Genomic DNA, 25,156 nt, shown 5'->3' with positions numbered 1-25,156 from the left:
TAATTATTACTACATGGAAAACACGAATTACTGTGTCAATATTAATAGTCCGGCATATGACAATAGGAGTAATTGCACACACCCCCCCCCCCCGCCGATCCTCCGGGACAACTTTTTTCTTAAAGGGGACATCCTGAGGAACATTTTAAAGCAAACTTGCCAAAAAAAAGTTGGTCTTACTTACAAAATGGCGGCCATTTTGATTGACAGGTCAGCCGAAATCGCAGATTTTGCGTTTTAACATAGGACTTGCACGAACTTTTTCAAACTTTACAAAGGTAGATCGAAAGATCATGCAAAAATTTATCACCTGTCAAAATTTCAAGGTCTAAAGTGCGTTTTTCGATTTTTGGTGAATTTTTGAAAATCGAATTTAGGCTAAAAATGAGGGAAAAAATCAAAATCTCACCAAATTGACCAAGAAAGCTGAAATTTGTGGGATATACCCTATATTCGACATGCCACATCGATTGGAAACGGTTTCAAGCCGTTTTGAGCAGTTCTGGAGCCTCCAGCAGATTTTTGAAACTTTGAATTTTCACAAAATTTCATCAAATAATGGATATGGAAAGCTGAAATTTACTCTACACTCCAATTTTAACACCCTCTCAAGACGACTTCAGGTGGGTTCAAGTAATTTTAGGGCCTCCAGCGACTTTTTTTGAAAATTACTGGAGCCTCCAGCAGATTTTTGAAACTTTAAATTTTCACAAAATTTCATCAAATGGAGATGTAAAGCTGAAATTTACTCTACACTCCAATTTTAACACCCTCTGAAGACGACTTCAGGTGGGTTCAAGTAATTTTAGGGCATCCAGCGACTTTTTTGAAAATTACTGGAACCTCCAGTAGATTTTTGGAACTTGAAATTTCCCCAACATTAAATTATCAAATGGAGTTGGCAAGCTGAAATTTACTTCGCAGATTACATGATGGTTTCAAATGGTTTTGAAATTTCAATTTTCCAAAAAAACGTCATACAACCTTTCAAAAAGTTGCTGGAGGCTCCAAAAGGACTTGAAATTCACCAGCAGTCAACTTCGTAGCGCATTGAAATTAGTTTGCAGAATGGAATTTCGACTCTCCATCTTGGTTTGATAAAATTTTGGGGAAATTTCAATCTTCAAAAATCTACAGGAGGCTCCAGTAATTTTCAAAACAGTCGTTGGAGGCTCTAAAATGACTTGAAATTCACCAGCAGTCAACTTCGTAGCGTATTGAAATTAGTTTGCAGAATGAATTTCGACTCTCCATCTTGGTTTGATAAAATTTTGAGGAAATTTCAAGTTTAAAAAATCTACTGGAGGCTCCAGTAATGTTAAAAAAAGTCGTTAGAGGCTGTAAAATGACTTGAAATCCACCAGAAGTCGTTTTCAGAGGGTGTTAAAATTGGAGTGTAGAGTAAATTTCAGCTTTCCATCTCTATTTGATGAAATTTTGTGAAAATTTAAAGTTTCAAAAATCTGCTGGAGGCTTCAGGAATTTTCAAACAGTTGCTGGAGGATCCAAAACGACTTGAAATTCACCTGCAGTACTTCGTAGAGTATTGAAATTAGTTTTTAGTATAAATTTTAGCTTTACAACTCCAATTTGATGGAATTTTGTGGGAATTTCGAGTTTCAAAAACCTGCTGGAGGCTCCAGAACTGCTCAAAACGGGTTGAAACCGTCTCCAATCGATTTGGCATGTCGAAAATAGGGTATATACCAAACTTCAGCTTTCTTGGTCAATTTGGTAAAATTTTGATTTTTTCTCTCACTTTTGGCCTGAATTCGATTTTCAAAAATTCACCAAAAATCGAAAAACGCACTTTAGACCTTGAAATTTTATACGATATCCCGGAAACACAGAAAATACACACACAAACATGTGAAAAAGCGCTATCCAATCAAACTGCACGCAATAAATAAACAGTAACGTGATAAATAGCACCACGCGTTTGCAAACAAATATATTCTTTTAACCCTCGTTTATTAATAGCGTGGTCATAGCCGAGTAGTTAAGTTAGGTAGTTAGGAAAACGTAAGGTACCAGGTTCGATTCCCCGTTAGGTCATTAGGTTAGGAAATTTTCGTAAGATATTAAAATTGCAAAAAATCCTCCACATCGAGCACTATCCAATGGTGCAAAAAAAATTCAAATTAGCGTAACCCTTCCCCTTTATTTTAATTTTTTAAAATTTCATTTTGAAAATTGATATCATTGCTCCAAAGTAAAAATTACTTCACCACAAGTACTTTTTATTTCTCAAACAGTAAAAATTACCTCAAAACGAGCATTTTTTACTTCAACGCCTATTAATCTTTACACAATTGGTTCGAGTAATTTTTACTATTAAAATATAGTAAAAATTATTACGATAGAATAATTTTTACTTTTCAAATAGTAAAAATTACTTTAAGAGGAGTATTTTTTTCTTCACCACACATTAATTTTTACATTATTGGTTCGTGTTATTTTTACTATAATGGTACAGTAAAAGTCATTATGGAGGAATAATTTTTACCATGCTATCACATTAAAAATAATTTGTGTGACCAGTTGAAAGTACCAAGTTCTAAAATAAATTCTACTGTATTTTCGAATGGGATCCGGTTATTGTGCTAAAATAATAAAAATTACCTATACTTTTTTTTTTCCGTGTATGATGGAAAAGTGATAAATTGATTATTTAGTAGGAATCTTCTGTCCATACAAAAGCCAGGTAAATGAAAATTTTCGAAATTTTCTCATTATTTCTGATACCTCGACATGCCATCTTGACATGTACATAGATGTAAAATTCGATGCTCAAAATTTACATCTACAACTATGTCGACCAATTTTTCAAAATTAAAATTTCTGTTTTAGTGTTTAAAATTTTAGTAAACATTCAAAAATATGATCTTGTTCAATGTGGAAAACAAATTTTTAAGGGAATTGATGAAATTATTCACTTTTCCGCAGTTTGGAGTTGTAGATGATATGATGTTGATATTGTGGATGTATTTGTTGATGTCGAATTTCACATCAACATTAACATCGACATGTTGACATGAAAATGGATTAGTTTAGTACTCACAGATAAAGTATTGCACCATCTTTGATATAAGGGATTTCTGTTGGACTTCTTGATTATACAGACTTTTCGTCTGTACTTCTTCGGAAGTGGACTTTGCATCGATGCTGCTTTCAGCACTAGCAATGGCCACATCAGAGGAAATAATTTTTGGAAAAAAAAATGAAAAATTTTAAAACTCAAATTTTATAACTTAACAAAGCAGGAGGTCGACGTAAATTTCGATGTGAATGTCGATCCATCCACATCCGTCACTTTTGGATGCCCCATGTCGATGTGAATTTCGACCCTGTGTGGAGCCAACTGTCGACACGAATGTAGATCAACATCAGTCGACAATTACATCAACAATTAGCTGGACACAGGGTCGAAATTCACATCGACATGTGGCATCCAAAAGTGACGGATGTGGATGGGTCGACATTCACATCGAAATTAGCATGGTCATTGTTGTATGGGTAGTACCTCCATTCAATTCCCAATGACAGCCACTAAATGACATAAATCAAAAATATCTTGACATACCCTCGCTTTTGAATGTTTTCTGAGTAAAATAAACCAAACCTCATGAAAATCTGTCCAATAGTTTTTGCACAATCCATGGTAGCCAAAGTTTATAGTTTTCATCAAAAATCACTACTGATAACAGTTGGTAGAGAATATCCTTAAGAACATGGTGAAATTAGGTCTTTCATCTGAGATAAAATAAGTATCTCCTATACAGCCACTAATACTTGGTGTATTCTTACCTATTTTACCCATCCCAATTAATTATGATTTGTTTATAATCAATTGTCTTAAACTTACTTGGACACTATACATTTTTCCTACCTCTTTCCATTGCACACACTAATACCAGGTGCTTCAGTAGGAACATCTAACTAGAAGCTTGATGTATAGATGAGAAATACTCTCGATGTCCGGAAAATCGAGGTGTATTCAAAAGAACCAAATTTAATAAACATAATTATCAAAATGTTCAGAGAAACACTAATTACCACGCTAAAAGTGGATAAAACACGAAAAGAAGGACAAAGGGGAGAACCCCATTTGCACTTATCATCTATTGTGTCAATATAGCGAACACATCATCGTTTTGACGAGGAACAAGTTACTGCAGAGTTACAAGACCAAGTGAAGCTCGTGGCTCGCCAAAGCAACTTTGTGCTTAAAAGATTATTCAACAAAAATAGATCATTCGGTGGGAACGAATGATCTTCTGGTTTAATCATACAATATTAAGGGTGATCCTTCCAGTTATTTTGGGATCCTATGAGCACACGTATAAGTTTAAAAGAGTTTATCACGTTACCCTACTTCTAGTATATGAAGAAAAGCGCAGACTCTGCTATAGAAACATATACAGAAGCTTTTTGTAAGGGGAAATTACGCCAATAACCACCTAAGCGGTGAGGGCAATCCTACTCATCTCAGTATTTTTCTCACTGTAGCTCTTACCTGATTTGTTTTGAGAAAAATGATAACAGTTCCAAATGAAAGTAGGGGTAACGGCCCTATTTTTTTACCCCCCTAAGGACATATCTTAAAATTGCTTCTGACCTAATGAAGCTAGAGAAAAACTGAAAAGCGCATTGAAATCAGCAAACATTCGTTGACAAGATTCAGTGTTTGCCAAAAGTTTAATTTCATTAGGTTCGCCCGAAAAAATTTTTTTTTGCAAAAAAACGAGTTCGCAATTTTTTACCCCCATTCGCTATTTCGTTTACCCCCGTTTGCTATTTTTTTTACCCCCCCCCCATTTTTTCTGTTTTTTCAATAGTAACAACATAGATTCAACGTTTCCTGACGAATTATTAATTAATGGGAAAACTTTAATTGAACGACAGAATAAGTGAATTGCACGACAGAAAAATCCCACGACGAAATCGTGTTTTTGAACGACAGCGATTTAACGACAGTTTTGGTCATTAAAACGACAGCATTGAACGATAGACCTCGAACGACAAGCATAGAAAATTCACGCCTCGAGAAAGGGAATGCACGACGAACATGGGAAAGCCCGACGAAATAATTTCCATTGACCGACATCTCAAATTATTCATCTGTCGTTTGAATTAGTGGACATGAATGGGGCCGATTTGTGAATAATGTTGGAGAGAGTCTTTTTGCAGGGTTAGTGATTCGAAATTGGTGAATATTTACTTGATTAAAATTTTGAAAACTCAAAATTAAATTTTCAAGCTGAAAGTTTGACTTTTTGCAATGAGAATTAAATTGAAAGCTACGATTTAAAATGTTGAAAAAAATTGCAGCGAAAACAGTTTTTAATCCCATTTCTTACTTACAAGGTAGGTACCTAATTATCAAATAGGAATTTTAATCAAAATTCAAAATAATTTCATATCAAAGTAGTACAATGTGGCGGAATTTATTTTGAAGTTTTGAGTTTTTGCGCTACCACCCCCCCCCCCGAATATGTCTCAATTTTATCGGAAAATAGATACACATTTCAGCGTTTTTTGTTTTTTGAAAAAAAACAGTAACAACTATAAAGGGAGTGGAAGCCAACAAAAATTGCAAAAAAATTCTGAAGTGTGAATAAAAGCTACTTTCAGGACTCCTAGCGCCTCTCATCTTCTTTTTTAATTTTCCAATTCAAAAAAAAAGTGATCATTGGAGAAAATTTTGGATTTGAACTGGCTCAAAAAAATTTAAAGATATGTACCCAATGTGCCTTTATAAGTGCTGAATTTCATTTTTTTTTAGCTTTAGGAAGTTTTGATTGGAAAATGCACTGGAGGGGGAGGCTTCAGATCGGTTCGAAACCAACACCAATCGTTTTTGGAAATTTTAGTTTTGTGAATAAATTCGTCGCTTCTATCATTATGTCGTCGTTCATTTCCTAAAGTCGTCGATGCATTTCATTCAATTTGTCGGGCATACGCTGGCGTTCACTTGATTTTTTTGGCGTGCACTTGAATTATTGTTGTCGTGCAATGGTTGAGAACTGTTTCCGTCGTTAAAAAAGTGGTTTTGGACGTTAGCATCTGTCGTGCAAAACACTTTTTTTTGGTCGTTCAAATAATTTAATCTGCCGTGCCGATAAATGGCACCCTTAATTAATCATGCCAAAAAGTGCCCTTTCCGTTATCATTAGTGTATTCATTGCTTGAAAACCTAATTGAGAATAAAATTGAGAATTTATAAAGATTATTTGTGCAAATTTTCAACAAAAAAATTTAATACACGTATTCTTGGACTCCAAAATTCCTGGACCACCAGATGAACGCATTTTTTTCACAATAAACTATTTTTTAGAAATTTTTTGCGGATATTGATGGTAAAAAATTGCTGTGTAAGTTCCTGCTACAATTTTCTGTTTCCATGTTACTGCTATAGTTAAGGTCTTCAATTTTGTACCCGTTTTTGTTCCGTTTGCTTTCACAGACAACCTATATTAGAGTGGTATCAATCATTTATTCAATTTTTTTGGTTGATTGTTTACATTGATGTAATCAACTGTAGAAAGTGTTTTTTGGACAATATTATTTACAAAAGTTCAGAGCCATACATTCAAAACTTCCCCAAAAATGAATAAAATTTATATCACGCCTTTAAACGGTCTTCAGCGAGCAAAAATTCTGAAAATAAAGGGGGGTAAAAAATTGGAGAACAAAAATTAATATGGATTTTCTATTTTTTTACCCGGTAAAAAAAATAGAAAACTGGGCTTGAATCGTTCCCTATTTTTTTATCCCCTCTAAAAAATGTTAGAAAACAATTTCGATGAAAACTAACCAGCTCATCTAATAGACCAGAGTGTGTAGAATTCAGCGATGTACTTACGAACTCATTTTGATGGAAACTAGTGCGTCCAATCCTTGAAACCAAAACACACTTTTTTAAAATTTTGATAAGAAAATCGACTAAAATTCACATCACATTTTTCAAAGTCCCCTGAACCACGAAGATTAAATGGAAAATGCAGTTTTTCAAGGGCATTGTGTTCCAAAAGAACCACAAAACATGTTGATATGGTTTTCAAATCGATTCATGACTGTGGTGGCTTATTTTTCAGAAAATTCTTGGGGGGTAAAAAAAACTAGAGAGAAAGATATTTTTTTTTATTTATTTATTAAGAGCCATTTACAGCAACTTAGGCTAGGGGCCCTATATTAAGACAAACTTATGATTAGGGTATATACATATCTAGAAATAAAGTCACAATCAGTACAAAAAATGGGCTACCTGGGTTTTTAAATTTTAAATTTTTTTATCTAATTTAGTAGAGTAAAGAAATTTAATGACATTGTCTATATGAGTGGGGTCATCAGAAAGGAGGACTTGAAGTTGGTTGGAATTTAGAAGTCTGGAGCGTTCATTTTGGTAGGAAGGACAGTCTATTAGTAGATGAGCAATGTTTAAAGGGATGTTGCATTCTGGGCATGATGGAGGAGGCTGTTTGAGGAATATGAATTGGTGAGTAAGAAGAGAGTGACCAGTTCTGAGTCTGGTGAGAAGAACTTCAGATCTACGCTGAAGTTGTTCAGAAGTTTTCCACAAAGATGTAGTGTTTTTTATTCTTTTTAGTTTATTTGAGCTAGGGATTAGAGACCATGAAAATTGAAACACTTCATGCATTAAAGTTTTTGAATGGAGCTTTAGGTCTGATAGAGGGATTGGAATGTTGGCAAGGGGGAGGTGCAGGTGTGCTTGCTTAGCTATTTTATCAGCCAACTCATTACCATGAATCTGGGAGTGTGAAGGTATCCAGCATAGTATGGGTGTGCTATTTTGGAAGAGTTGCAGGAGTTCAACAATTTCAAGTGATATAGGATGTGAATATTTTGACCTATAGTTTTTTATTGATAAAAGAGCTGATAGTGAGTCAGTAAAAACTGTAACTTTATTTAATGAAAAATCAAGGGAATATGTTATTGCAGATTTAATTGCATATAATTCAGCAGTGAGAATGGTGCAAAGGGAGGGGAGAGCAATGGGAATAGAGATATCGTCATGAATGATAGCACATCCAGTGAATTGTTTGGTTTTTGAGCCATCCGTATATATGTGACTGTATTCTTTATACTTGTCAAGAAGAAGAAGAAAATGTCTTTTAAGTATGATGGGGTTGGTGAGATTTTTATTAAATTCTGTCAAAGATAGGTCAATGATAGGGTTAAAAGATTGCCAAGGTGGGGTAGGGTTTACTAGCAAATGGTGTATTTTGATGTTATTTTCTTCTACTTGTTGTAGAAAAGATTGGAATTTTACAGATAGTGAATGCATGGGAATCATATATTCCAACTTCAAGTTGAAATCTGGGTTTGATTTTATGTTCAAGTATGTTGATGTAGAAATGTACTGTCTACGTATGTCAAGTGGACATTCAGAAGCATCATTGAGAAGACTTACTGTGGGGGTAGTTCTAAATGCTCCAGTGGAAATCCGTACAGCTGTATTTTGGATAGTGTTTAGCCTGCTGAGGCGATTTTCAGGAGCATAGGTATAGATAGAGCATCCATAATCTAAAACTGGTCTGATGAGTGTGCGGTATAGTTTGAGTAAGGTATGACGATCAGAGCCATAAGAGGTGTGTGAAAGTTTCTTAAGTAGGTTCATTTTTTTGAAGCATTTAGATCGGATTTCTTCTATATGAGAGGACCAGGAGAGATTATTGTCAAAGTTAATACCTAAGTATTTGATAGTGTTGAGGGTTGGAATTTGAGTATTGTTGAAGTGTATGTTTAGTTCATGAGTACAATTATTTCGTTTGCAAATATGTAGGGCAGCTGATTTGGAATGAGAAGATTTTAAACCATTTTGTTGTGACCATGATAGCAGCTGGTCTGTGGCTTGTTGTAGTAGAGATTCGCCAAGTTCTATGTCATTACAAGATAGAGAAATGTTGAGGTCATCAGCAAATAAAGCTTTTTTGATTGGAGAGGGAATTGCTTCAGTGAGGTCATTAATTCCTACAATGAATAGAGTTGGGCTTAACACAGCACCCTGAGGAACTCCATTGACAAGAGAGTATTCATCAGAGATTTCACTTGAGATTTTAACTCTGAAGTTCCTTAAACTGAAGAAATATTTTAGATTGCAGTGGTGCTAATATTTTGGATTTTAAAAAATCGAGAAAAAAGGCTAAAAATTTTGGGAAATTTTTTTTGATGTTTTTCATTTGTCTTAGCGCCATTTATGCCATACAACTTCTTGATCATGGCGCAAATAGTCCTACAATGGAGCATTTTTCACTAAAACCCCAATGTTTTGCCATCCCTCCTCCCCCAATGTGACCATTGGGAAGTTCCAACTGCAAATCCAACTTCATATTCGTGTTCAGCGGGTTTGATTCATTTCATATGATAACGATACCCATATTGTCAATCTTTTTTCGCCCCAAAATTGGGTGAGGGGATGCCTATGGGCCCAAAATTGGGTTTACAAGAAGTTGTTTGGTTTTTTATTGTTTTTGGAGGCCTACATGCTAAATTGCAGAATTATATCACTGGCAGTATCGTTGTTTTTGGCGGTGCCGTGACACAAAATACACATTTTTGAGTGTTTTTTTTCTCGAGTCTTTAAAGATGACCCACCTGGAGGAAAAATTTGAAAAAAATTCCAAATATATAATATCCACGCAGATATGAATATTTTTGAAAGAAAACAAATTTTGTGTGCTTGAATTATGGTTTAGAGATATAGCAGTTTCAAATTTTCTTTTGCCGATATCTCCCCAATGAGGGGCCAAAAAATTTTGAAAAATTTCACGTGGCTGCTTTGGGTGGATTCAAAATTTTTTATTCATTTTGGCTCCAACATTTTTTTTTGAAGGTGGCAACATTGTTTCGTCAACATTTGAAAAATCCGTGGCGACAGGGCCATCGATTACCCTTTTACCATAGTTTACGTTGCACTATACGGTTGTATGAAAGTCGTCATACATAAAAGCGTAAACAAATTTCAAATAATGTAAGGAGTTGTGTATTGTGAACCAATTATTACAAAATTTATTCAAAATACGAGTATAACCGCGAAATTGGCTAAAATGATAATAATACTGAAAACAGCGTGAGAACTTGTGAAATAAAAGTCAAAATGCTATAAAATAATAAATGTAGAAAGGTCACTTAAAGTTCAATTGATTTTTCAAAATCCAGTTTCAGTTTTACAAAAACGTCGTTCCGACAAGTTTCTTTGCTTCACCTTGTTTCAATTTTTCCAGTGTCACCCTCGTGAACTATAATGGCCAAATGGACCCTGTATCCTGTCGAATTTGATCTTATTTTGGTCTGCAGTGGAACGAACGAAGTACGAGTAAGGATGAGGAATTTATTTTAACGATGACTAGATAGATTATTACTGGTGGGAAGGGGTGTAATTTTCTTGTTTTATTGTGATCCATAAGAAATAATGGTTCTGGCCACTCCCTATCCCTTCCTCATCCACCAAAATTCCACGTAAAGATTCGGTCTCTCGTTGGTTTAGCAGCCGTTGAATTTTGACACCTCTTATTTATTGATCATAGCATATTTCACATAAACGAAGCGAAGTAAAGGCTCCGTTCATAAATTCAAACACTCGAGATTTCGTTGCTTCGATTTTCGATCTTTGTCCACCTTGTTGGGAATGGTAATTTTTGAATATAGCGTTGTTGAAGAATTTTCGAAAATATCCCATCCTCTCAGAGCTCGCTGCCAAAATTGCTCGAGGGGGCGAAATTCGACTCGCAAATCTAATATCTTCGGTAAACGTTTCTTCTTCCGTAATTACCACCCCGTGCTGCGTAATTTCCACCCGCATTTCCGCCCATATTACCCGAATAGATCATCCTTGCCAATTCGGGATTTATTTGCTGATTGGCGTCTTTCAACACGTTGATGAGTTGTCTAGCATGCGCCTTGTCATTGTACGTGAAAAACGTATACGACGTTCCGGCCATCGACGATCTACCGGTTCTTCCTATTCTATGAATATAATCTTCGACCGTGTTGGGGAAATCGTAATTAATCACGTATTTGCAATCGGCCACGTCTAATCCGCGACCAGCCAAATCGGTAGCAACCAAGACGGAAGCTCTACCTTGACGAAAAGCATTCAAACTACGATCGCGATTATTTTGCGTCTTGTATCCGTGAATACTGACGACTGGAATACCGGACCTTTCCAGTTTCAAGTGTATATCGTTAACTTTGACTCGGGTTTGGACGAATACGATGGTTTTGTTATCCTTCTCTTTGCCTATTTGCTCGAGCAGGGTCATTAATTTGGTGGGTTTATCGGATTCGCTGCAAATATCGATGTTTTGTTGTATATTGCGATTCACAGTCAGGGTCTGCGAGTCGACGTTCAACTGGTAGTATTTCTGGTGCAGGAAATCTTCGGCTAGGTTGCGTACTTCTTGAGGCCAGGTGGCTGACCACATAAGGACTTGACGATCGGGTCGAATGAGCTGGATGATTTTACGTATTTGGCGTTCGAAACCGATATCCAACATACGATCGGCTTCGTCTAGGACTAAATACGTAGTTCTTCTTAAATTAGTGACGTTACATTGGAGGAAATCCAATAAACGACCCGGAGTAGCGATGACGATCTCTCGACCGTAGGATAAATCGCGAGCTTGCAGAAATCTCGAAGCTCCGCCAAAAACGCACACCGATCGGACTCGAGTTTGGCTACCGTATTTGTAAGCAACTGACTTGACCTGTTGGGCTAATTCTCTGGTAGGTGTCAAAACCAGCACAATTGGACCATCTCCGCGCTGAATACGTGGTTGAGCGTTGATATGCACGATGGCTGGTAACATGTAAGCTAGAGTCTTGCCCGAACCGGTTTTAGCCACGCCGACCATATTTTGACCACTCAATGCGATAGGCCAACCTTGAGCTTGGATTATGGTCGGTGTCTCGAAACCTTCTTGTTTCAAAACCGTGTTCACGTAGTCTGGGAAATTGGCTTCGGTGAAATGACGGATTGGTTTTGGGATTGGCAGTCCTAGAGGACAGGTTACGACTATATTGTGCTCTTTTCTGTACGCATTCACTTCGTCGTCGGATCGTTGCGTGACGTTTTCGTGCGGTGTGTAGAAGTCTTTTTTAAACGGCTCCAAAGTGACCGAATTCCAATTTGGGATTACCAGATTCTGGAGCTCCATTTTGTACTTGCCCGTGATTCGGGCGAAATTTTGACCTCCTCCGCCAAAGTTGCGACCACCTCCGCCGAAATTTCGACCGCCGCCGCCGCCACCACCACCGAAGTTTCGACCACCACCACCACCACCACCACCGTAAGGTTGAGCTAAAGGGTTGCCGAATGTGCGTCTTTGATATCCGCCACCAGCGTTTTCCATGCGGAATTTTTCGTACGGGGATGGATCATTGAGGAAACGATCTTGTGCTCTTGCTGTGTTTCGATCTGTAAAATAAGTGAATTGTGTGAGGTTGAATGAGATATTGAGCGTGAATTAATGTTTTTTTCGGGGGAGGGGAGGAGGGTGAAGCTAATAAAACGAGAATAAATTATTTAAACTTGAAAGGGACAACCGATTTGAATTTCGAATTTTGTAAACAACATGAAAAAAATTATGAAAAGGGCAAGAATTTATTTGGGGAAGGGGTGAGTGAGAAGAAGGGGTGGGGAGGAAGGGACAATTTTAAAATATTATGAAGTCGACAAAACAGAATGAGTTGGTTTTTGATTTTTCGTGTGCTATAATTTTTTGAAAATTGCTTGCAAGTTCGTCTTTATAAAATAAAAGTTTTACGAAAACTTTTTTTTTTTGAAAATTTTTGAAAAACACGAGTCCGAAGTATTAAATTACGAATTTGGACTATTTTTGAGGAAGTGCCATGCAACCTATCGAAATGGCGAAAGTTTTCGAGCATTTTGAAAAATATTTTTAAGCCCGAAATTGGGTGATCATTTTCTTGATTTTTTTGCAAAAGGTATTGACATTTATGACTTATCAAGATAGGTTGAAGTACAATGAAAACTTCTAATAGGTAGGTATATAAACGAGAATGTTTTTGAGCACTTCTGAAGAATGTTGAGCTCATAATTAAATCGTGATTTTCGATATTTATTTTCGAATCAAATTTACGTAACCTACCGAAATGAGTGAAAATTCTCGAGAAAATTCAAATATTTCGAGGGACGTTATTTCTGAGCAATTTTGAAAAATTTCGAGCCAGAAAATTGTTTTATTATTTTTCGGATTTTCGAAAAACTAGGTATCATTAGACTTAGGTTTCCAAAGTGGCGAAAATTTTGAAAAAAAAATCAAAAATTTTTTTTGAAATATTTTTGAGCATTTTTGTAGAATTTTTGAACTCAGAATTGAGTCATGAATTTGTAGTTTTTTGAGAAAAGAGTCATCTCATCTGTCAAAATGGATTGAAATTTCGCAAAAAAAACTTGGATATTTCCCCAGAAATGTATTTTGAGGTTTTTAAAAAATTTCGAGTGTAAATTGTGTAAAAAATATATGGCTTATAATTGAATCATGATTTTTGGTTGTATGTATTTTTAAATAAAAGTCACGTAACCTATACCACAATGAGTGAGTACTTTAGAGAAAATTCAAATATTTCAAAGAAAATTATTTTTGAGCAATTTTGAAAAATTTTAAGCAAAAAAATTATGTTGGCATCATTTTCTGGGGTTTTGAAAAAGTGTCATAAAATGAAACCTATACAGTATCCAAAGAGATGAAAATTTTGCAAAAACTTCAAATATATTTCGAAGAAATTATTTTTGAGCATTTTTTTTTTTTTTTTTTTTTTTTTTAATAAGTATATTGAGCACTTTTGTAGAATCATTGAACTCAGAATTTGGTCATGAATTTGTAGTTGTTTGAAAAAAGAGTCATCCAATCTATCAAAATGGGTTGAAATTTTGCAAAAATTTGGATATTTCAATGGAAATGTATTTTTAGAATGTTTTAGAAATTTTGAGTCCAAATTTGTGTTATAATTTCAAGTTTTCTGAAAAAATTGTCATGTGGATCTACTAAAATTGGCTAAAATTTAGGGAGAAATTCGAAAATTTCTATTCATACTTTTTTTAAAACTTTTGAAGAATTATGTGCACGAAAGTGAGTCAATTTTCCGAGTTGTTATTCGTATTTGTGATGCATCCTATGAATAGACCTTTCTGCCTAAAATTTCAAAAATCCTGAGATCATGACCCAATTTTGGGCCGAAAATTCTTCGGAAAAGATGATCTCGTTGCATTTTGGTCGAAATACATAGTTATTTGAAATTTTTTCATAATTTTAATCTACGTATTTTGATAATTTATCGCGTGATATTTTTCAGATATACCTACTGAAAATAATCACGACTCCATTTTTTAAAATTGCTCAAAAATCATTTTAATTTTCAACTTTTTGAAATATTTGCATTTTTTTTTTTTTTAATTTTGACTCTCATTTTCAAAGGTTACATGACACTTTTGAAAATCGCAAAAATCATTTTTTTATTTAAAAAGCTGTCGACTTTTTGACATTATGTCAGACTTTTAAAAATCATCTTGCTGAATTATTTCTAACATTATGTCAAACTTTTAGAAACTGTTAAACAAATATTGTGTATCTATTAATTTTTCTGCAATTTTGCAAGATTTTGGAGGAGGTAGGTACCTCTACCTACTAAAATTAAACCTATATATCAAACTTTCAAAATGAATTTTTCTAATATTTTGTCAGACATTTTTTTAATATGGAATTTTAATCATTTTGGACCAAGCCAAGCAAAAAATATATCCACGATTCAAAACTTTCCTTGGAGAGGAGACTTTACACTCGTTTTGAATTTCTCTTGAAATCGTGGCTCTTTTTCATCGCAAAAATCGTAATCCAATTTAAGGATCAAAAATTTTCAAAATAATTCAAAAATGACTAGGTACCCTATTTTTCAAAAACCACATTCATTTGAATTTTCAACCTATTTTGATCGGTTGTATGACTGCCGAATTTTAGCCTGTTTCGATGGGTTGAATACAAAAAATTCGTACGGTATTCCATTTTGGGCCCAAAATTGTTTAGAAATAACTACCTACCCTAAAACACATTTTGCATTTTTGCTCTCTATACAAATTTCCTTTCTATTCGAAATATAAATTTCTTTAAATTCTGAAGCATTTAAAATTTTGGTTGACTCAAAATATTTTCAAAAATTCCAGTTTTCACCAAAGTTTTTCGGAATTTAAAAATTTTGAAATAATTTTTTTCAAAATTAGATACCCTCGCGACCTTTGGTTTTTTTTTTCAATTTAGGTATATGAACCCTTGATAAATTAAGACGGAAATTCTTGTTATTTTATGCTGAATTTCTACCAGCTTGTCTTTTTGTTTCCGTTAGCATCTTTTTCGAATTTCGAAATCAACGACGCGACGTAATAGTTTTGAGAAAATGGAGAGAATCTTTAATTTCCAAAATGTGAGCTAATTTAAAAGAACGAACGTGACGTCTCTAAAATACTTAGGCATTTATCCAATACTTCCTGACTTGAGTGCATATAAAAAAGTTTCCTCGTTCATTAACACCATTGTTATCTCATCTAATAGATTAACAGGTTAAGTACGTAGATAAACGATTATCTTGATTACTTCCCAGTAGACTGACTAATGAATTCTGCTCACTAGATTATCGATAAATTTTGTAATACCGCCGTATTATTAAAAAAATCAACGTTCGTGTATAATTTAAATTTATTAAAAGCCGAAATCTGATGATTACTTTCTTAATCAAGATGTCCAAATATTTCGTTTTTTTTTGACTGGTTGTTGAGCTCTCGTCATTTTTCGTGCACTATCCAAATACGAGTAGTTCTTTCAAATGTTACGATAAACATCCCTATAGTTGACAAATGTTGACAATCGCCGAGTAATAAAATGAGACCGATGATACAATCGAAATCGATCGATGAATTATTATTTTACGTAATTTGACGAGAATTATTTTTTAAATTTGAAGATTAAAATTATACTGCATGTTAAATTTTTTTATTAATCTGAGCATTTGAAACACATTGAAAAATTACACGAAAATATTCCAATCGATTTTAAATCGATCAATCACGTGAATATGAATCGATCAGCTATTTTTTACCAGTTGCACCTTTTAGAAATATGACTGCCAGATTTGGTATGAAATGCTTCAATTCAAATTTGTTGAACTTTTGCTCGAAGGATCAGTAATAGTCGACATGCTAACATTAGAAAGGACTTTAACACAGGGATCGCGTCAATGTATGAATTTATGACGTCCAAGCACACGCATTTTTAATTTTTAAGGCTTGTTTCAAAGTACCAGACTTTGAAACAATCAAGGTGTAAAATTAAACGTTAAATGTTGCATATCTCGACATTAATTTTTCACGCGAATAGTTAAAATCATTTAAAAATTGTATTATAATTAAATAAAAATAATGAGAAATTTACCATTAGCAGAAAATCCTAAAAATGCCAATAACACTAAATACAAAAATGACCTCATGTTGACTATGGAAGAGCACGAGAGGTCTTTCTCGTCTTGTGACAATTACGGAAAGAATTTTTTAAAGGCACTCGATAGTGTGCTTCGAAGCTTTCTTAAATGACTCGAAGAAATTTGTGTTGAGAGTTTATCACCGTGACCTACTATCGCGCTGTATTTCCTCTAAAATAACCTACATTTAACACAGAACCGAACTCCCGAGTCATGTGATCGATGAAAATTAGAAATAATCAGCGGCGAAGCGCCGATTGATGATGGGCCCAAATGCGAAAATAACAATTTTTACCGATTTTAATTATTTTAATACCTAAGTTTATTGTACGAGTAAACGTATTTTTCAAAAAAATTTGAATAAGATATGTGGGTACCTATTTTATACCGAGCAGTTTTCCTACCTACAAATTATGAATGCTTATCTTATCCTGCATCATTTTCGAAAGCGATTCGAACAGTTTTCATCTGTGATTCGTTTTTCAGTGTTACCTTTACCAATCACTTTCTCAAAATAAGCTCCCAGAGGTATTTTTAGTGTGATCGAGTCCTGGTTGTTTGATTCTATATCAGATACTTGGAATTTTTTCCTTCCAACTATTTCCAGCCTGATTTTATTCACTAGGGAATCTTCACAATGAATAGTTGAACATCTTCCCTCTTCTTAGCAGTTGCAAAAAAAAAATATATATATATATATTTTCGCATCTGTTTTATAGCTTATAATTATGCTAGTCCATAAAATCTCGTTTATTATGTAATTTCATTAGCAATCAATTGACGAATGAATTTCATTTCTTTGTTTCAGGTGAGTGAATGATGAATTTCAAACAAGATTATTTGAGTACGTGAAAAAAACTATAAAAGTATGTACCTTTCCTACGTTTATTACTCGTCTGTTGATTCAAGAAAGAAAGAGATGAAAACTAGTTTTCGAAACAGTGGTTCTAATGTAAGTTCATCTACTTCTACATAAATAATATCGGAAAATCAAATTTTTCTTACTTTTCAAGAATCAGCAAAATATTGAATTGAGTCTAAAATGGAATTTTAGACTTATTCAAAAGTGGTTCATAAATAATCCTATTTTCAATAAAACCCCTTCCCTAGTCTTCCCAGCTATTTTGACCCTCTGTATGACCCCCCCCCCCCCCCCCGTTGAAGCAAATAACCGAAATAAATCTATTGTCTGTATAATTTTTTTGAACATTTTTCATTTCTGTCAAAATTCTTCCAAATTTATTCCAATTATTGTTGTTTTTGTTTTTAAACGAAAAAGACCTCTCGTTTGGTTCACTAAACAATTTTTCTCCAATTATGTGATCTCTTTTTCTCCCCTTCCTTCTCCTCCCCCCTCCCCAAAAAATAGGAATGAAGATGGAAAACATTTTTCAAAAAAATCAGTCCTGGTCAGAATCCTTACAAGTAACTCCCCCCCCCCCAATCAACATCTTTAAGAAAAAAATCTCGCTCATTGCCAAAAACGATAGATTTTTTATTGAAAACCAATTGTGGAGCTCCATACAAGGGAATGAATATTTTTAAGACCCCCACGAAGAGGGGAAGGGGGTTCGGTATTTCCAGAAGGATTTTGACAAGGATTGAAACCTGTACAAAAAGCTGTCTCTTGGCCTCACAGTTTCGCAGGTGGAACAAACAGGTTTCTGTCTTGGCTGGATTTGGCCTAAGGTGGTTGCCTTTATAGTATTCGTCGAGTTCTTCTATTGCCTGATTCAGTGTGTCTTCCACCTCTACAAATGTATCACACTGTGCTGTGAGCACCAAGTTGTCTGCATATAGGAAGCGACGTGCAGGTCCTCCAATTGGTTGGTCATTGGTGTAGATATTGAAAAGGATGGGTGACAGGACACTTCCCTGCGGCAAACCATTCTTTTGCCTTCTCCAAGTGCTATTCTTTCAATCTAAAGTCACATAGAACCTCCGGTCTTCAAGCAGTGTCGTGATGATTCCTGTAAATTTGTAGTCCCTAGTCAGTTCATAAATCTTGTACCAAAGTAACCAATGACACACTGTGTCAAACGCTGCAGTGAGGTCCACAAACACAGCACCAGTGACCTTGTGCTGTTCAAAACCATCCTCTATGTAACTTTTGTTTCAATTTTTTACTCCATCTACAATTTTTGGGTATTTTTTGTTAACTGGTTGCAAATTAATAAACCAATAATGGCCAAAAATTTGTTTTTCATCAAGAATAGTCAGTCTTGCTTTTCGCTTAAAATTGCCAAAATTCTTGGTTATTTTTTGCAAAAATTCTAAAAAGTTTTATTTTCTTCCAAAAATTGTCCAAGAGTTTTCTCTATTGCTAAAAATCCTAGCTTTTTTGCAGTTGAAAAGTTTCGATTTTTTTATGTAAAATTGCTATAAGTTGCAAAGTAAAAAATCTCACTTTTTGAAAAAAAATTGCAAGAAATTATCAAATTCTTGCTTTAATTTTTTTTTCAGAATTGTCTAAAAGCTCGGCTTAGGTATTTGCCAGAAATTACCCGTGACTAACTCAACGACAATCCTTGTAGAAATATTGTTCTGTCGTTGAAAATTTTATTCTGTCACTTAAACATGATTTCTTGTCAGGAGGAGTTGTTGTGATTCATAATTAAAAAATAGTCACTCTGACACATTATTTTGTCATTGAAGAAGCCTGTCATTTCAAGGACCTAACTTTTGTCACTTTTTTTCTCATATCCAGACGACGACTGTGTAAATTCCCTTCTTGTCCCAATATTTGAGGAACTTCATTCCCCAGTCATCAATTGTCTGGTCCAGTTTGTCCGCGTCAAAGTAACCATAAATAATTCACACTTTCCTCAATCTGTTGAGAGTGTTTGACTAGTATGGCACTTCCAGGGATGGTGATGATATTAAATATCACGATAATCAAATTGCTTGATTGAATAAATTAGCTACCTAGTGTTGGCCTGAGAATATTCTCAATCAATGCGCATAATCTGAGAATATTCTCGCATATTCGCGAATATTCTCAAATGCTTGGAAAATATTCTCTCAATAAAATAAAAATCATGACTTTTTTCAAAAAATTTGAAGATTTTTTTACAATTTTCCCACAATTTACATGTTTTACAACTACTTTTCTTTATAAATTTTCAATTTTTCTTAATAATTTGAAAGTTACCAAAACCTTTTCATGGAGAGTTTTCTATCATCTCTAAACTAAGCAAAATTTTCTAATTTTTTGAAAAGAATATGCGGAATATGCGCACAAAATGCCCATATTCTTGCGCATGCGCAAGCAAAAAAAGAATATTCGCGAATTTGCCCAACACTATAGCTAACACGATTATTGTGATATCACGATACTAACAAGTAACAACTTGCAATCTTTTCCACTGGAATCGCTAAAGTAAATGCGAAAAATCGGACACTGTACATGTCATAACTATGGGTGGAGTTTACTTCCAAAAGTCAACACCTCCCTCCAGTTTTTAGCGTAAATTTCTTGTTGCACACTACAGATCCTTACAGAAAAGATGGTAAGTTGTTGGTATTGTGATAACAGGGAAAAATTAATCGATAGCATTGGCAGCATCCCTGGGCACTTCCATATTTCTCATGGTTGTTGTCGTGGTTCCTTGTCCTTTACAGGACATTGGAAATCACATTTTTGTGGTACCCTGACAGGGTGAGGTGAATGCGTACTCCACTGCGATTGTTCTGGAGAATCGATGTTGTTTTGAGCTTTCACATAGTAGTTTCCTGTTGCTTTCTACGCTATCTACAAAGTAGCTCATACATCACTAGCCGGGTTTTTACAACCCTTTCTGAACAAGAGGTTGTGGGTTCAAAGCCCACTAGATACGCAGGCGTTAACGTGTAATGTATACATTGTAGTGCATTTAACATATCTATTACACGTCAAGCTCCGAGCACCAGAACAGCAGAGGCAACAGAAATGCACGCAATCTGTTGCTGGTATCAAAAAGCTGTAACTGGTTTGAGCAACTATATTTCTCATGGAGTCTATCAATAATAAGTTTCATTCCTTCAATTTTTGTCTTCTGGCTTTCTCTGCACCTGTGTATTTCTTGAATGGCAATCACATCTATGTTCAGGTTATTGACCATTTCAGCTAATATAACTTCCTTTGGCCCTGACACGCCCTCCATATTTATGGACATGGTCCTTATGGGAGGTGACCATGTTGGAGGCCCTGAGAAAGGGCCGTTTTAACCCTGGCGTAGGGTGCATGATTGACCAGTGATGGGATGATTGGTCAATCTTATCAGGAAAAATTATTCACCATTCTTAAAAACAGCATTCGCGGAGGCTGATCCCTTGCCCCCAACGATTCGCTCATTTGAAGTATTGCTTCTTGATGCTGTATTCCAGATTTGACAGCGCTCAACTTTGGCAAGAGCACTTAATTCATGTACTGTTCTCAGGAAACAGTGTCTGGATTTTAGTCTGCTCTCTACCGCACCTTTTATTATTGTATGCTGGAGTCATTTAAACAAGCTTTTCTGTCGCGCAATTATACATAGAATCCCTTTTTCAATGTCTTCCCCCCTCCTCAAACAGCGTACCCCCTCCAAACAAATTTTGTCACAAGTATGCAAATTATTCGCGACCCTTTATATCCTCAGTAGATGGTAAAAAAAAAAATGTTTCTTTTCATTACATCAAGACAGTGTGAAACCACAAAAAATGTATACCATTTCTACAAAGGTAGGAGGATTCCCTACTTGATATTCTTCAGATATAGAATACATAACGGGGGTACAGGGTGGACAGAAATATCGGGTACCCCTAAAAAAGTTTTCTGCTAAATACTTCGGTTGGTCACAGTGAATGATAATAATGGTAGCACATGATTGGTTGTTAGACTGGAGAGATAACATTTCACCAATCATATGCATCTATTTCACGTTGCCAACCTATATTTTCAATGAAAAACTTTCTTAGGGGTACCCGATATTTCTGTCCACCCTGTATACGCAGGTAGGTAGGTTAGTAGGTAGTAGGTAGGAGGTATTCATTATTTACATACAGTAAGTACATATATTTCATAATGTATTATTCATAATTTCGGGTTTCTTACATGTTTATTCGACGGGTGTCCCCGCCGCGCCTTTGAGATAACCTTAGCATCTGTTACGAGTTACGAGTAAGCATTTTAAAATGCTTTTAGTTTCTTTGAAGAAGAAAGAGGAAAAAAAATTGTTCGGCTTTCGTAAGTAGGTATGTCTATGTACGTACAGGCAAGGTACGAGTACTTTAAATTTTAAATAAAAAGCGCAAACTGTTTAAAAAGCCGACTGTTCTTTCGCGAATTATGAAATTTTCAAAATTACTCCGTGCATTCCGCTCGTTCGTCGAGATGCTTTCGAAAAAAATTTTCCAACGTTAAATATCACTATACACAGTAGGTAGAGGTGCACACGCCCATAAAAATGTTGTAAACTATTCGCGTTCATCGTGTGTTTATTTATACTCACTCGTACCTTGTTATTTTCACGTCTGACGATATACATCTCGTATCTCGTACCTATCTCGTATACGTAGACGTACACACATAAGGTATGCGCAGGTAAACGTATATATAGGTATTGTATAGCACTCGACTCGTAGGATGTAATGTATAAAGCGTTGACATATGTTACGTGACGTTGGAAAAATTTTACATTTCACACCATCGTACAGAAGGGCGGCGTCTGATTACTCGATGTAAGATTTTTTTTTTCGAAATTTCTCCAACATAAATCATACGTAAAACCGCGACTTTCTTTATGCATAGTCAAACTATACCACATATGCAGGATAGACTGTAGGGTATACTCTTTACTCGTACCTACTCGTACGTAGTAGTACTTATACATACTATATGCAGTACATACGAGAAGATGAAAATGAAAAGAGAATGAAAATAAAATACGTCGCGGCGTGCCGCGAGACGACGACGAAATAACACATTTTTCAACGCGTACCTATCATTGTATCATAATATTTTCATTCTTTTCTTTTCTTCTCTTTTCATACGGTATTTTATTGTTGCTTGACGCGTGACCGAGTCGAGCTGTAACGCCTTGTGGTTGTATGTACGAAAGAGATGGGGGATAAATGCGCTCCATCCGCGTATCACCGAAGCGAACAAATCTAAAAAGTTTGAATTTCCCTTTCGAAAAATAAGCATTTTTCGCATTCGCATTCGTATTCGTATTCTCGCAAAACCAACCGTTCGTTCGTTGATTTAAATAGAATAGAAAATGTATATCTCTCGCCACAAGTTGTTGTTGTCGAGCTGTGCGGTGGTGACGACGACGACGAAGACGAACACGTCGAGAGTCTCAATGAAAACTAAATCGAATGCCATACTTCTTGTAGTATACTGTATGTACGAGTACGTTAAACGTTAAACGACTATAGATTCTATCGAATTTAGGTTTAAAGTTCGACTTGCATGGATGAATGTTGCGAGGATGGCGCAACGAGCTTCTTCTTCTTTACCTTCTTCTTATTCTGCTTCTTCGTCGTCTTCATCTTCGTCGATATTTACCAACAGTAGGTAGAGGTACGAGTATAAATAAATAGGTAAAGCGAATGCACACACAATCGTGGAAACTTCGCAAATCGCTCGATTTACATTCAACGTCTGTAGTAGTTAGTTATACAAAGAAGGTTTTTCATGACTCGACTCGACTCGGCTCGGCTCGAATCAAAGTCACACAACTTTGGCAGGTCGACATACATAAGTAGTGACAGCAGCATCTGCGTAGGTTGAAATTCAAAGTCGAGATATTGATTGAATAAATATCTCTACTCGAGGTACCCTACCTAACCCCCATTATGCCACGAAGACGACGGACGCGATGGTGATAATAATTGATAATGATGATGATAATGTATCCGGTGATAATACTCGTAATACATAATTGATAATTATTATGATGATAATGTGTCTAACCATAGCCTAACTATACCTGAAATTTTCAAACTACGTACTCATCTATCAGCTAAATCGAAATCGACAACTGACGAGGGTCTTGTAAAAATACACACATATGAGTACTTTAGAGTCAAACCCAGAATTCTCCACTTTTTGTCATTTTGAGAAAAACGCAAAAAACTGATAGAAGGTTGGTATCAGTAGTTGCAGTTTTCTAATCTCGCCTATAAATAGTGCCTTGGGTAACAATCGAATTGACAAAAAAAATTTTTTTTTCAAGTCTTTCCATAGCAGTAATTCACGGTACCATTTTGGAGAATTCTGGTTTTGACTCCAAGTCTGTAAAAAAATTTAAAAAATGTCAAAAATACATGATAAAATGAGAGATAATTCTACATTCAAGTCTGTTGAAAGTATCTCAAGGTTGTTTACAGTCGACTGGAATGAAAAAATTATCATTTTTGAAGTATTTTTTTCAAAGTTTGACTCAAACCCGGTACTTTGGACCCCCTAACCATCATGATATCGGATGGGGTAAAATGTAGAATGGCAATTGATGCGTACCTACTAACTGTACCCAAAACGACCATAATCTCATTTTTGAAATTTTTGGACATTTTTCGGAATTGGACTCGGACCCGGTACTTTGGACCTCGCTGACTGCGTCATTGTGTCAGATAGGTAAAAACGGAGAATGGCAATCGATGCGTACCTACTAACTGTACCCAAAACGATCATAACCTCATTTTTGAAAAATTTGGAGAATTCTGGGTTTGACTCTAAGGTACTCATATATGCAAATCGTTTGCAAAAAAAAAAAAATCTTCATAAAATCGAATCAACAGATTTCTTTGCTTGACACAATTGTGAATGTATTCGCAACTTGAACCTCCAGTGAGAATTGTAGACACAAAAATCGATTCAAAAAAATATGTAACACCTAATCCCCTTGTCGAAAATGTCATATTTTTCTGCGGAGATTTCGATTTCGACTATTTTCAAGATCAACTACGTGAAACCCGATTCGTAATCGCATTCAAACGACGAACATTTATAAAATTTAATCGGCTGAGGTCTCCCGGCGGATGTGCCGAATTAAGCCCTCAAAATTTCATCATCTCCTCCTTAAGAATCTTTTTTGTCCTGTTTTTCTCAGGTTCGGATACTCAAATGCAATGTCGTGCAATTGATTTTTGCTTTTTTATTCAATTTCCAAAAAATCTGATCAGCCTGGCAGGAACAAAATTGAAGGTTTTTTGGGGTTGGGGGAGGGGGGAGAAGACTAAAAATTTGCCACGAGAAAAAAATACCAATTTCGCGGACTGGAGAGATAACATTCCACCAATCATATGCATCTATTTCACGTTGCCAACCTATATTTTTAATGAAAAACTTTCTTTGGGGTACCCGATATTTCTGGGCACCCTGTAGATAGGTATTTTTTCGTAATTTTCGTTGAACTAGGGGGCTCCGCCCCCTGGCCGCTTCGCGGCCCAACCCCCGGCTCGTTCCTCGGGCTGCGCCCTCGGAACTTCGCTTGGGGGGCTCCGCAAACCCCCCTTATGACCCGTCAGCCATTCCTACCTGTGTGATAGAAGATAACTTCTGGAAAAAATTGATATTTCATATTTTTTGGTACTTGAGCTTTAAAATCTTGTTTTCTATTGCACTGATAACTTTCTAACTTACTCCATCTTGTACAGAACTTAACCTTGATCGTCTTCC

At 35.5% G+C, this 25,156-nt stretch overlaps 2 protein-coding genes across 3 annotated transcripts in view; one reads left to right on the top strand and one right to left on the bottom strand.

Annotated features, from left to right (window-relative positions):
* Nucleotides 1-25,156, top strand: part of LOC135839633 (neuronal acetylcholine receptor subunit alpha-7-like) — a 307,481-nt gene that overhangs the window by 178,747 nt on the left and 103,578 nt on the right. The gene's annotated exons all lie outside the window — the stretch shown is intronic.
* Nucleotides 9,991-16,660, bottom strand: LOC135839586 (uncharacterized). Its single transcript, XM_065355672.1, has 2 exons — nucleotides 16,467-16,660; nucleotides 9,991-12,439 (listed from the first exon to the last, which is right to left on the bottom strand). Exons 1-2 carry the CDS (start codon nucleotides 16,519-16,521, stop codon nucleotides 10,758-10,760), a joined length of 1,737 nt encoding a protein of 578 aa, XP_065211744.1. The 5' UTR covers nucleotides 16,522-16,660; the 3' UTR covers nucleotides 9,991-10,757.

This window comes from Planococcus citri, chromosome 3, assembly GCF_950023065.1.
Source record: "Planococcus citri chromosome 3, ihPlaCitr1.1, whole genome shotgun sequence".
NCBI lineage: Eukaryota > Metazoa > Arthropoda > Insecta > Hemiptera > Pseudococcidae > Planococcus > Planococcus citri.
The sequence above is the reverse complement of the archived record's forward strand: the minus strand, read 5'-3'. Positions and strand labels throughout refer to the sequence as shown.